Source organism: Sinocyclocheilus grahami, unplaced genomic scaffold, assembly GCF_001515645.1.
Source record: "Sinocyclocheilus grahami isolate Dianchi unplaced genomic scaffold, SAMN03320097.WGS_v1.1 scaffold342.1, whole genome shotgun sequence".
NCBI lineage: Eukaryota > Metazoa > Chordata > Actinopteri > Cypriniformes > Cyprinidae > Sinocyclocheilus > Sinocyclocheilus grahami.
The window spans coordinates 556846-571740 of NW_015505521.1; the positions used below are offsets into that span (position 1 = coordinate 556846).

Below are 14895 nucleotides of genomic sequence, written 5' to 3' on the forward strand. Positions count from 1 at the left end.
ACAGAAAGGAAATCAATGTGAATCAAATCAAACTCATAAAATCCCCTCAGAGCAGAGCTACCGAAGACACTGCATGACAAAACTGCCTAGTGTCCAGATGAAAGAGAGAGTTTAGCTCTTGTGAGGTTTCCCAGTGTTTTTGGGGTGGATAGCAGATAAAGCTGTGAGCAGTGACCGTTATATTTAGAACTCCAATCAGCTGAATAACATCAATTTGGGTGAAACTTTATAAAAAAAATATGTTCCAGCAAACTTTCATGGTAATCATTTGTTTGCCTCAAATTAACCACAAGCCAGCTGCAAATAGTTTTTAGAGGAGTGGGCGATATACAGTTTTTGTTGCTGTTGTTGTTATTAAATGAAATGAAAATCTTGTAATTATTTACTTTGCAATGTGAATGACAATGTTACCCAGTATTTCCTGCACCTCTATTCAGCAGTAGCAAATTATATTTATGTAAAAAAGTTGCAATGCAAATGCAAATGCAAATAATGATAATACTGTTATAACTGTTGTTATTAAAGAAAATGTAAGAAAGGTACAATGCAAATAAAATATAATAATTTTAATAATAATACTTGTACAACAATAATAATACTAATTCTACTACTAACAATTATTATTACTATTATTGTTATTAAAGACAATAGGCGATTGCGGAAGCACTCAAAATGAAAATCATGTTATTATTTATTTTGCAAAGTGAATGATGATAAAAGTGAGAATTTCCTGCACCACTATTCACATTGGCACCAGCATCGTAGGGGAAACGCTCAAGTTGTGGTGCTCATGGGAAACCTTAAAGGTGCAGTAGGAGAACTTGGAAAATGCTAACTTTAGCCTGATAGCACTGAAAGCGAACGTCCCACCCTCCCTGCAATCGCCGTCCAAAGCCACGCCCCCTGAACGCATGAACGCGCACACACAGACCAGATGACCAGAGACAACATTACAACCATATATCATGTGTTATTAACCGGCAAATACATATGTTGACAGGCAGGTATGAAAGCCAATCAAAATGCTTGGACGAACATTTATTGGTCCTACGCCTTCCACAGAATATATAAATACATTTAGACCACTTAACTTAATGATTGCTATCGGGATGTGAAGAGACTTTCAACCAGCATAACAAAAAATGTTTCTGAAGACAATCACCTATTGCACCTTTAATTCTAGGCTTAATTATGATTTCAACCACTCCACTTTCTATTAAGGGTGCTCCGATCAGGATTTTTGGAGCCAGTCACCGATCGCTGATCACAGGAAGCAGTATCTGCCGATACGATCACCGATACCGATCTTTTTGAAGCCTTCTTTTTATCATTTAGAATTATTTATCATGCCAAACCTCTCAAGGCAGGCGCGTGTCAGCTTGAGATCGGTTTATGAGGCCTTTAAAGAGACCGCCAATCAAACTTCCCAAAGCGATTATTGGCCGATAGCGATCGGTAGCCGATCAATCGGAGCACCCCTACTTTCTATTGATTTTCTGTTTCTCTCTACTACTATGTTTATAAATAAAATGTAGGAAAATATTCACTCAGAAAGAAAGAATAAGAATACTACTGGGCAAGATATGGAATATTTGATTAATCTAAAAAAAAAAATTACAAATGATCAAAATAGTTTTTACTGTTGCTTCTTTGTCAGGCAGGAACAGGTAGGCGCCGCTCTTGTCTTTATTGCTGGTGGTGCCGTACCAAACAAACTCCACCTTGACCAGAAACTCCGAGTCATCCTCCTTCAACCTCATTTTCTGTAAACAAGAGATGTTCTCTGGAGTCATTCCTAAATGTATGACCTTACAGCAAACCCAGAGAGCAGCAGTCTATCATCTAACCTCTAAAAGACCTGTAGCTGTAGAGATGGAGAGTTTCAGGTGAGGGTTTTCAATGTGCACAGGAGCCGCATCTTGCTGGTAGAACTGTGGGAAATGCTCCAGTTTACTGACTGAAATCTGCCCGCCATCTTGAAGAAACATGTACTTAGCAGCTTCTGTCCTTGGCTCCATTCCTTCCATTAGCTGATACACGCTCAGACCCAGAGGAGCAGCTTGAGCCACAAACGACAACTGTTGAGGAAAAAACAAACACGATTAAAGACACCATGAACTGGCTAGAAGAGCATTTAGATGACTTCAAACTAAGCATGGACTAGTTTGAAGAATCCACACTCTTCAGATTGATCCTTTCCATAAACAACATACCCCTAATGCTGTGATATGATGCATCGATGTAGCAGATCTCACCTGAAAGACGTCGGTAGCAGCATGACTGGCATCATTCCACACTGCACTGACTTGAGCACGGACCACATGACCAAGAGCATTAAGCACACGCACTTTAGGAGTAGCCACATATACTGTAACCATGGATGTCCTGGCTTGCTCTGTGGGGTTGTAAACCACCAACAACCTGGGAACAGCAAATAAATTAAGCATTTTTATGAAACTTTTTTTGCCACAGATTCTGCTGCCTCTACTTCATCCACTTCAACACATGTACCATGAGGTCATTTTCAACTCAACATTATTCTGCTATAATGCACAACAGCATAGCTCCGAAAGTAAAACTCTAATTTGTTTCTTCTACAGAGAAATGTATTTTTAAGAATATTTCATTTAGAAATTGAAGGAATTATTGATTTACCTTGGTTTTTCACCAACTTCAAGAATAGTTTTGCGAGGTAAGGCATCTTGGGATGGCTGAACGTCATCCTGTAATACAGAACCAGCAAAAGTGTGACATGCACAAGGCAATTACCAAATTTCAGAGTGATGCCATGTTATGGATGTACAATATGAACACTCACCATTTGAAGAAAGGGATTTGAAGGATCATGGTAGTATGCTGGTTTGTCCTTGAGCACCAACCAGTGAGCTGAGCTCACAATCACTCGCTTCACATTCAGAATAGAGTGAAACAACCTTAAAAATAACAAAGATCATGATGTTTCTACAGTACAAATATGCACGCCAACATTCATGGGTAAACCAAACCGTTTGAATAATGAAATTCACTTGGGATGCATGTTATATCACTGAACCATAGTGGTTCATATTTGGTTTGTTTTACCTAATAAGATCAAATAATAAGAATCAAATTTTTGTTTTTTCTTTATCAAAAAATCAAAGGGTTGGATTTTTTTGAGAGTAAGGTACATTTATGTAAATTAATATTATAGTGGTTAGTGGTTAATCTGAACTTGCAACCCAAAGGTTCTATACTAGCATTCTAAAGTTTGGGGTCAGTAAGATTTTCTATTTATTTATTTATTTTTAAATTTAATTACATTTTATTATTATTTTTTTTGAATGAATAAATGAATGGATGAAATTAATACTTTATTTTAGTAGGGATACATTACATAATTCAAAAGTGAGGGTAAAAACTTTAGTTTTTTTCCCCCTGATATTTCTATTTCAAATCAATTCTGTTCTTTTGAACTTGCATTTGTCCAAGAATCCTGAAAAATGCACAAATATTAAGGTGCACAACTCTTTTCAACATTGATAATAATAGGAAATGTTTTTGACCAAATCTGAATATTAGAATGTTTTCTGCAGGGTCATATGACACTGAAAAAAGAATATTGTAATTATTATTATATTTTCACAGGAATACATTTTAAATTTTAAATTGTAATATTTCACAATATTACTGTTTTTACTGTAGCTTTGATCAAATACAGTAAATGCATCTTTTCGTGGAAATATTTAAACTTTTGCATCTAGACAGTATGCAAATGCACAACCAGATATGAGAATTACCAATATTTTTTCAGTAAACGTTTATTCCTTAAACGTTCCTATTTCTGTAAAATGGGTTGTTAGGAAAATTCTTTGTCTGATCGTTTTGTAAAATAATTTTCAAATAATCATTTAGGTTGATTAGCCCTAGAAAATGTATTATTAATGTTTTTATTTTAAATATATTGGCGGTCTTTTGTTTTGTGTGGATATATTCATACATTCATTATTTGGTCATTTTACCATGGTTTTCAAGCAGATGGTAACGACTGCTTTACGAGCAATTTGAAGGATCTATGCGACTGCCACTTTGGGGCGAAATGCAACAAACGTATACAAATGTTGAAGGTAGTGAAAAAGTAGCATAAGTCTTCTATACATCTCACTTTCAACCGATATTTCAGGAAAGATGCGCTACCTTGTTCCATAGTCCACAACCACCCAGTCTTTGCCCGTGCCCGCGATGGCATCATGATGCTGGAAGAGACCTAGATTGCGTCTGGCTTCTGTCAGTAACTTGTAATTATCCACTGCAGGGTAATCACTGGGCTGGCCGTACTTCTGAATGTTGGCCAAGGTCAGAGAGTAGAGGACCTCAGCTGCCCTGCGGACAAACATAAAGTGATATATGAAACTCCTTCCCTCGCAAGATCAAAAATTCCCACAAATCCACACTGAATAAATGAACAGTGTTACAAGAATCCGTCTGGCATCAAAATACCTCCTGAATCCGGCTAATGTTCAAATTCCAGGAAAAGAAAGACAACAGTCTTGTAAAGTCCCTGTTGTGTTGGGTGTGTCTGAGTGAGAACAACAATAATACCAGAATCTCTCCACCTTATAGTAACAATACAGGTGTCATCTCTCCGAATAATGACCTTCTCAAATTTTCCACAGGAGATGAAAATCTATAGCTGGGCAAACCTCACAAAACCTGTTGGACATGAGTCATATTTCACATGTTGAAAAAAAAGAAATGATATTTTTCCTTTAAGGCAGTAGTTCTCAAACAGGGGCCCGGGCCTCAGAAGGACGTAAAAATATTTCAATTAAACAAAACAGTGGTAATCCATAGTTTAAATGTTGTTGTTTTTTACCAAATAACTATTTGAAGTGAATTGATAAAGCAAGAATAAGTAGTTTCTGCAGATCAAACATTTCAACATTTCTGCATATGGTTCACAGACAGTAGTCTAAAAATGCAGTACATGCGACCTACATACTTCACATCAAACATACATCTGCTTTCTGCTCCCGCAAGAACAGCCAAACATTGACATTAATAATTAATTAAACATGAAATGACCTTGGACAGAATATCTCTAATCAGTCTACTCTGTGTGTGTGTGTGTGTGTGTGTTTGTGTGTATGTGTGTGTGAGAAACTGAGCAGAGCTGAACAAAGTCCTATTTGCTGTGTGAAAGAAGCCATCGTGTAGAACGGGGAATAGTTTAACAACTGCATACTGATGAAAACTGTCTCCAGCCTACATTTAGACACCCATCAAAATGCAAATACTGTGTTAACTAGAGTTCTCCACATCCGCGAGCTGAAGGTGTACCCAATCTATTCACTTGTGTGATCAGTACAGCCGTCTTTGAGAGGACAGGGTATAGACGTACAATACAGGAACTAAATGAGGGAAATTAATATTCTTATCATGCATCACACTAAACAATGAAATGCAGGGCAGTCACTGACTGACATACACAAACACAAACACATTTACACACACACACACACACATACAGGATGTATAGAACACATAAAAAATGCCTGTAGAGGAGCATGTAGAAAAATCAATGTGAAAAATCAATATGTACCACTGTAACGTCAATTAATGAGAACTGCAAAGACATTTCAACAGTTTCCTGCTGTAAAAAAAAAAATGTAATAACAAGGAGTTATTTCTTTCAAATTCCACATATTAGCGGTAATTACTTTATAAAGGGTATTTTCTTAATAAGATCAATTTTCATCTTTCTAGGGCCAATATCATGTTAGAAAGGAGGTGGCACAGTCAGTGGCCATGGCCAAATAAATACTAAAGCCACTGAGTCGCTGGCTCAAAACTGGCTGCTTTAATTTGCTGTGACCTTGTCACAGGGCTTCAGTCTTATCGTGAAAACACAGCCATGTGACCTTCGGCTTTGTGTGTTAGTTAGCAGCATACAGCACTGCAAGAAAAATATGGTAACGTCTGTTATCACAGAGCTCCATTTCCTATAGACAGACTCTACCAGCGACCACGATCAGTTCAGGGGCCGGTTGCATAAACTAGTCTTAAAAGTTAGTCATCTAATTTATTTCTGCAAGACTGGTCATACATTTTTCAAATCGGTTCCATAAAAAAAGTAGACTGGTCTAATTTAAATCCGAAAAGTAAGGCTGATTACCACTTGATTAATTGCTAGTTAGTCAAACTAGTCCTTAAGACCTGTCTGACTGTGTGTGCATAAGTCAGACAATTCGAAAAATGCTATTTTTGTGGCTTTTAGTGCATGTGTGTTAGGTCATCTGTATGCTAGTGCACTTATATAAGTTGATATAAAAGCAGACTTTGAGCAGATAAACACATTTCAAATTCACAGTCTTTTTCTGATGACCAACCAGACCAAAAATATTTTGGTCTCTAAACTTTGAATAAAAAAAAAAACACACAAAAAAAACAAGTGATCAGACTTTGAAAAAGCTACATTTCCAGAAAATGTCATTAGTTTATACAATATGAATTGCAAATATTATTGCACAAATTAGCAATGAATTCTGGCTCATAACTGACTTTATGTTAATTTTGAACTCATGGTTTCAAAGGCAAGTCAAGTCCAGACATATGGAAATAGTATTTTTTTTATTGTTTCAATTTTTGGACATTGAGACCCAGACCAAAAATATTTATGCAGTGAATTTATGCAGATTAATGCAGTGCATATTTTCATATTTGCAGTTCACATTTTCTCTTTGGTGCAATGAATGACCTTTTGGTGCTAGAGAGAGTTAAAGAGAGAGTTTTGCATCCTATAAACTTTTGGTGATCATTTTCCAATGTGGTTAAAGTTGTGAAGGCTTACCGGAGGTGTGATTCCAGCACTCTGTCCAGGCGTTTATAGAACGGCCGTGAGGTGAAGTATCCGCTCCAGTAGTGGTCGTCTCGATCCGCGTAAGTGAAAAAGTCTCCACTTAGCACAGGCAAAGCCAACTGCCCAACATTCATGCCAACCGGATCCATGCCAGTGCTTTTACGCAAGGCCTCGAAATAATCTGAAATAGTTCCAAATTGGGCCTGCAAAGAGAAACAAAAGAGATAATATAGGAAAACATATAAAATGATGGCTGAAAATATACCAAGAAGAGTTCAAAGTGTGGCCAATTAAAGGAAACACTGAAGTCTGTCTAAGGATGCTAGACCTGGACACGAAGCTCAGGGTGAGAATTCATGTAGTCGAAGAGTTTCTGGTAGTTTTCAAACTGTTGGTCCCATTCGACAGCTTCAGTGTAACGGAAATCATCTCCAAGTGGAGCCAGCAGCACATTGGTCCGAAAAAGTTTGGATTTCTTCCTGTACTGGTCCAGCAGCGTCTGAACTCTACATATGGAGAGAATAAACTAAGTGGAGGGAAATCTAAATCTAATCAGAATTGAGGGAACACAAATCCACAAACAATGACACAAAAAAAGGGATTAAAAATGGTTATTTATTGGAACAGACTATTTCAAGACATAGTTCAAAACAATCAAATAAGGTAGTTTTGTCCTAATGTCTGTGACTGTTACTGGTGTGTATAGCTGTACCTCTCCTGTATGTTGTTATCTGTGATAGCCTGAGGAGGAATTCTCCACGGACAGCTGATTCTTCCTCCCGGCAGCCTTTTAAAGTCAAACTGGCAGCAGATTTTTGGGTCAGGACCACATGTATGGGGAACATCGTAGCTGTAGAATGGCATCATGTGACACAAAATGTCTGAACTCGAGTCCCGATCTGTTAGAATCAAAAACATATGCGAAGTTACTAGTCTTGTGTGGCCATGCGAACAAAAAAAGGCCATTGTCTACTGTTAATAGTGTAGCGATAGATGAAGTACATGTTACACAGAAATCACTTTTAAATCAGTCGGTCAATGTTGCAAATTTACATGACTAACTTGAACCTGTTGCGAACTCTGCTTCCCTATCATGTGGATTCCTATTGAAATGACTGGATTTTGCCTAGGAAAATTCACAGAACAACGGTAAATGTGACAGCATCTAATATTTAAATTTTACAGTTAGCATTGTTATTGTTATGTTATTTAAAGGAAAAAATGTCTTTGTAATCTTACCTTTCCTTAATAACAAAAATAAAAATAGCTATATCGCGATATTTACAGAGTTCTGGCATGAAACTCTAGATGGCGCAGTCCGATAGGCCTAACTCAATCTGACCTAATAACATCATTATCACAAGGGACAGCTGATTGGTTCTCTCCTGTATCGGTAGCCAATGAGCTCGCTGCTCAACATTCAAATAAATGACTAGTGCTTGCCGTAGCAGTTGCAGCTTGCTTCAGAAACCCTCCACCTTCCCCAGCTCCACCTGTATAGATCTGCTACGAGGTGATTCATGTATGCTATATGGGGGTTATTTCATGTATGTTATATCTGCAGCAGCAATATTTCTTACATGCTCACAGCAGCATGTTGTGGATGTATTGGCAGAAGCAAGTCTCGGTACTTGCTCTGCGGCAGCAGCAGCGTAGCAGATCTATTCCGCCAAGACCAAATACATTAACATTGTCATGTACATTACCATGCCAATCCCTCCGAGAGATGTCATGACAGAAATATCGTTATCATGAAATAAAATTTCTCATACGGTGAAATAAGATTTTGGTCATATTGCCCACCCCTACTACAAATCACGAAATGATCCACTAATGTCAAAATCAAATAATATTTTATTTGCAATAAAAATATTAAATTACCCATTCAGCACAGCATGTGCTCCAGAGTGACCTTCATAAAAGCTGTGCAAATAAATAATGCAGGATTTTTCTTTAAACAAGGGACCAGATGTGAAGCACAGAGTAGTCTGGCTGTCTGTTAAATGGTGATAGATGGAATTACATTGAACAGAAAGCTAATTCAGCCTAGCATAGAGTGCACGCTGCCAAATTAACTGTAATCATATTTGTTCAGCACCGGCTACAGTCAGAGATCTAAGTTAGGAGTCCATTTTTCCAGGGTTTTTTAACACTAGGTCTGGAAAAAACAGCAAACAGATGCATGACACTGAACAGGCAGACAACGGAGAACAATAGATGGGACGTGGGAGGACGTTTCCTCTGACTTCTCTTTTGTTTACCATTCTCAGCTCTTATTTTTCATTCAGATCATTAGAGAACAAGTGCCAATGGAGCAACACACAGCAGCAAAAATATGAGAACACATTATCATGAGAACATATAATCATACTTGAAATGTATGAATGTCGTTGCATGAGATCTCAAACCATGTGGCATCTGCAAACAAATGCTACTAGATCTAACTTCCCTTTTTGAGCCATTTTTTACAATGATTTTACCAAGCTCATTTTCAGTTAGGTCAGTTCTCCTCAAGTTCACACATGAGTAACCACAGGTGTATTTCATCACATTAAATACAGGCACTTAACTATGGATTGAGAAACGTTATACCCTATATAATGAGAGATTTGGACAGTTACAGGTTGTAGAGCTTAGTGTATTTCTGCACAAAATATTATACATACATATTTACACATGATTCTGCCTCACTAATAAGCACTTTCATAATGCAAACTAAAAGACGTGCTTTAAAATGATTAGACTTTTTGAAGACATTTCCCATGCTTCATGATTCAATTTTTTTTATAGTTTTATTTATTTTAATAATTATTTTAATACTTAATGTATAGCCTATTAGTCAAATTCATAAAAAAAAAAGAGGCAAGGTTGGTAGTTCAGCAGTGCAGCATTAAACAAATGTACTTAGTGGGCTTCTGTAATACACCTTTGTTTCTTTGATCTCCTTCATTAGAATAAAAAAGCAAACAAATTTACATTATAATAAGACCAAAAATAACCAGTTACACAACCAAAGGGCGTTAAAGTTTTAACCTTTAAATCCTTTGTTCTTTGCAACGGGTTATTTTTAGGTTCTAAAAAGCTCATAATAATTTATATTCATTTTATAAAGCCACAGATAAAATACTTGTGCCATTTACAGACTTGTGAAGTTTGATCTGGACTGAAAGGTTTTGCGGCAGAGTGTCTTTTTAGAATCTTTTTAAAGGGGCCACTGAAGTAGTTATTTAAGCACTTTGGTTTGAAACAACTCTAAAACGTGGCTGCCGTTGTGCTCCCTTCTGTTAATTGATTAATTATTTTCATTTTCAATTTTAATCTCCATTAACTCATTTATTATTCATTTATGCTTTTCAGAATGGGTTGGTAATGCTTCACAACCAAAAAAGTACCCAAATGCAACTTTCTGAACAGCATAAGTATTGTTTTAATATTTAAAATCGATTCATATCTTATATCTTTCCGTGCATTTATTTTTGCTTGTAAAATACTTGCTACTTGGTTTGATATGTTGTACTTTGCTTCCTAATGCAACGGCATTCGTGCATTTTCAAATGTGGCACAAATGTGTCTAAATTTGACACTCTGCATGGTTTATTTCTTGTAACAGCTCAAGAAATGAGAGCTTTTTCTTTTTCATGATACAGCATTTGGCATGAGGTCTTCGACTGCACACTATTGACATGTAGCTACATGCAGGATGTTACCAAACAATATTTATCCAAAGGAAAGGGGAACAGGAAAGGGTCTAGAGTGTGTGATGCACGGTCACTGCACCATTATTTTAACCACGCTTCCTGTGTGGTTTCTGACCTACTGAGGAGTCTGTAGGAACTCATGCAACCTAAACACTAGGTTTAATCCTGAGCAGAATGTTTTCATGCATAAAAAAAACATGCAATCAGGACAAGCAATATCAACTCATCACAGACCCATAACACCTTTCATACATTGCTAAAGATAGCTTAGAGTACTTTTTGGTGAGGTTGATCATTATAGCTCCTGTTTGTGTGGTTATCTTTCAGGGTGAGGGTCTGAATGACCTCCAGTGATGGAGATGCATCTGGAATAGGAGGCGAGCTTTTACTAGGCACAGACTTTGTTAGGTCTGTTACCAGGGACAGCAGCTGCAGATGCTTCATGGAAAACTGGATTTATCTCACTTCAACCTCTGTTTCTAAAATCGTGAGAAAATAAATGTAGCGAGCAGCCCCACCTACCTAGGTTTTAATCAGCATAATCGCTAACTAAAAGATGGATTCAATCAATGGGAAGCATGAATGGCACCGCCGAGCAGCTCATGTGATTAGAACAGAGATTTCCAATCAAACGTGTGAGGCCACTCTGACACACAGTCAGTTCTGAGACTTAACGGGACAGCTCACCCAAAAATGAAATGCAAAATGATTCTGCGAACATCTTCATTTGTGTTCTATGGAAGAAAAAGCTGTATAGGGTTGGAAAGACATGGTGGTGAGTAAAAGATGACCCGACATTCATTTTTCAGATGTGCTGTCCCTTTAACACTGATTTTGCAACTCGAGTCAAACTGAAATGTCAAGGTATTTTGTAGTAAGTGACCTGTCATCCAATGCATCATATTTACTAGTTTAAAGGAATACAGAAAATCATTATAAACATTAAACCACTGCATAAATGAACTATAAAAAAGCATTCTTCCATAAAAACATCCTCTATTTCCTACATAAAGATCAGTTGCTCACCCCAGTTCTGTCTCCAGAAGAACTCCAGGGTCTTCTGAGAAGCAAAGTGTTTCTTCACTGAGTAGTGCACTCTCTGGATCAGCATGTTAGATAGACCGGCTTGTCTGAGCAGGTAAGCTTGGGTAGGAGAGTGACCGAACGGATCCACAGCCCAGCCAGTCTTGGGTTTCACTCCTAACAAAAAAGGGGAGGAATATGACACACAGTATTACGTACTAAACATACAAAAAATTTGTAGTATTTTAAGTGCTTTCCACCACTACATGTAGTTAAAACGTAACATGTTGTCTTGCGTCATCATTCAAAAATGTTCACAGAGGTTTTAGTATTGAAAAATATAAATTATATGTATTAATATTGCTGATTATTAGTTTTACTTGAAGTAATGCATTACTGATGCATATAAATGGTTAATGATTCAATAATATTCTTGTTCAGTGTTCAATAATTAAAAAACAGAATGTAAAACATACAATGATTATTTAACTATTTCATTTAATTGTATTTTACTGCATTGACTGAAAGCCATCGGAATAATTATAGATATATTAAGATACACTACCATTCAAAGGTTTAGGTCCAGTAAGTGTTTTTTTATATACTTTTATATCAGCAAAGATGCATTAACCGTTAAGACACAAAGAATGTTACAAAATATTTCTATTTAAAAATAATTGCGTTTTTTTTTTTACTTTATATTTATCAAATAATCCTGATAAAAAAGCATTACTTTTAAATTGTAGTTATTTTAAACTAATAATATATAATAATATTTCTGTTTTTTTTTACTGTATTTTTCCTCAAATAAATGCAGCCTTGGTGAGCATAAGACACTTCTCCCAAAAACATAAAAAAAAAAAAACTTAATTCCCAAACTTTGACCAGTAGTGGATTTTAAATTGTATTAATACTTCACAATATTACGACTTTTATTGTATTTTTTATCAGATAAATGCATCCTTGGTGAGTATAAGAGACATCATTCCAACACATAAAAAAATCTTACTGATCCCAATCATTCCAAAATACACATACATGCAAAATTACAGTATTTCTGTCTTGGCGAGTATTCACACAAACATAATCTGTTATGTCTTAAGTGATCGTTTGGTTAACTGTTGGGGAAAAACATCGGATGTGTAACATTGTATTAGTAGGTCTTAAAGGAACACTCCACTATTTTTGAAAATGTGAAAACTCCCCTAGAGTTAAACAGTTGAGTTTTACCGTTTTCAAATCCATTCGGCCGATCTCCGGGTCTGGCGGTAGCACTTTTAGCTGTAGCTTAGAATAGATAATTGAATCTGATTAGACCGTTAGCATCTCGCTCAAAAATGACCAAAGAGTTTCTATATTTTTCCTATTTAAAACTTGACTCTTCTGTAGTTACATCGTATTCTGTAGTTAGCCTATTTTCAAAAATAGTGGAGTGTTGCTTTAATATATAGGCCATCTGTCTCATTAATGTTAATCAAACAATAAAAGAAAAGAGGGAATCGCTCGCTGCTCTTGACTGAACTACTTTATTTGTAATGAATACACTATAGGCTATGCAGTGATTTTTACATTTGATTATTTGTTTTTCTTACTTGAATGATTCTGTTCAGATGTAAAATGAAGAAAGTAAAGCACTGTTAATTTAATTTGCTTTTACTGTTTCTTTGCCTCTTTGTGCTAATTTTTAATAACAAAAATATATTATGATTAATATAATAATTATGGTTACACTTTATTTTAAGGTGTCCTTGTTACAGTGTAATTATACATTTAAGTACTGAGTAATATTAATTAAATACATGTACTTACTATATGGTTAGGGTTAGGATTAGGGTTTGGCTTAGGGTTACTTGCATGTAATTATGCATAATTAATTGTTATTATAATAGTAAGTACATGTAACGTGTAATAAGGACACCTTAAAATAAAGTGTTACCATAATTATTTTTAAAGAGCAGGTCATATGGTATTTTAAAGTGTCCTAATAATGTGTTGGAGTCCCCTACAACAGGTTTAAATGCATCTAATGTAAGAAAACATTGTGGTTTTCTCAAAATATGCATTTAATTAATAATTCTGAAGCAGTTCTGAGATTAAGGTCTGTAAACTCCTCCCTTCCATAAGCCTACTCTGCTCTGATTGGTCAGCTGGCCAAGTCGGACTCTGTTGTGATTGGTCTTTCCGTATACAATGCGTGTCGGAAACGAAACCATTAATTTTTTTGCTCCGGAGGTTTACTTGTAAACAAAGATGCTATAAGGTTACAAAAATGGCATCGATATTACCTTATCAATTCGAGCCCGAGGATGATACCGATGCAGTTGCTCAACCGGAAACTCCATCGCAAGCACGACTTGATCAGGACATTTCTCAGTGGTAAGTTTAAACTTTGTATGTGGTACTTTACGTGATGTGACAGCAGTTTTATTGCATTCATTATTATTATTATTTACTTATTTGAGGTGCACGTGTGGGAACGGTGTTAGACATGATATAAACACACTAACTAGCAGAAGTGTTTGTGGGCAGGTCAGAATTCGTATTTCGCGGGCAGGTGGGGATTATGCAAATGTGTTACCTTGTTACGTATATAGGTAACAGGCAGAAGATTCAAAAATTAAGTTAAGGCGGTTCAGAGTCGACTCTCTCTTTTGAGAGACAATATCTTTATTTATCATGCACTTTTTTGATTAACAACTTTGCAGACTGTTTACATTGAAGGATAGCTATGTTACAAACCAAAAATAAGATATTTTTCGAAAACCACCTCTAGTGACATCTTCTGTGATTGGTCAAAACACCCCGCAAGGTGCATGGAAATAAAAAAAACATAAAAACATTTATATCTCCTATACATTGACGTGTGCCGAATTTGGTGGTATTACCAGAGAATTTAAGGTATGGTTGCTAGGTGAATTATTTGTTTTGGAACCTTCAGAAAACTTTAACTAGATTTTTCTCAAAACTGACTTTGCTGACTCTATCGACTTCGTGCAGATGTAGCTCAGTCATTTTATAACTCATTTTTTAAAATGTGTTCATTGTGACTCATTTTGCCAGCACGGGTCACATACAGCATCTCACAAAAGTGAGTACATCCCTCACATTTCAGCAACCATTTTATTATATGTTGTCAAGGGACAGTACTATAGAAATGAAAATTGGATATACTTTAGACTAGTCAATGTGCAGCTTGTATAGCAGTACAGATTTACTGTCCTCTAAAAATAACTCAACATACAGCCATTGTTGTCTAAATAACTGGCAACAAAAGTGAGTACACCCTAAGTGAATATGTCAAAACTGTGTCCAAAGTGTCAATATTTTGTGTGAGCACCA

At 36.2% G+C, this 14895-nt stretch overlaps 1 protein-coding gene across 1 annotated transcript in view; it reads right to left on the reverse strand.

The window, feature by feature from the left end:
- LOC107603169 (alpha-mannosidase 2-like) overlaps positions 1-14895 on the reverse strand; it is a 67626-nt gene that overhangs the window by 20957 nt on the left and 31774 nt on the right. The window contains exons 6-15 of the mRNA XM_016295884.1: positions 11560-11733; positions 7548-7734; positions 7164-7341; positions 6827-7038; positions 4174-4359; positions 2819-2933; positions 2656-2723; positions 2256-2421; positions 1848-2078; positions 1641-1763 (exon numbers count right to left, since the gene is read on the reverse strand). Of these exons, the coding sequence (XP_016151370.1) occupies positions 1641-1763; positions 1848-2078; positions 2256-2421; positions 2656-2723; positions 2819-2933; positions 4174-4359; positions 6827-7038; positions 7164-7341; positions 7548-7734; positions 11560-11733 (1640 nt within the window). The remainder of the gene's footprint in view (positions 1-1640; positions 1764-1847; positions 2079-2255; positions 2422-2655; positions 2724-2818; positions 2934-4173; positions 4360-6826; positions 7039-7163; positions 7342-7547; positions 7735-11559; positions 11734-14895) is intronic.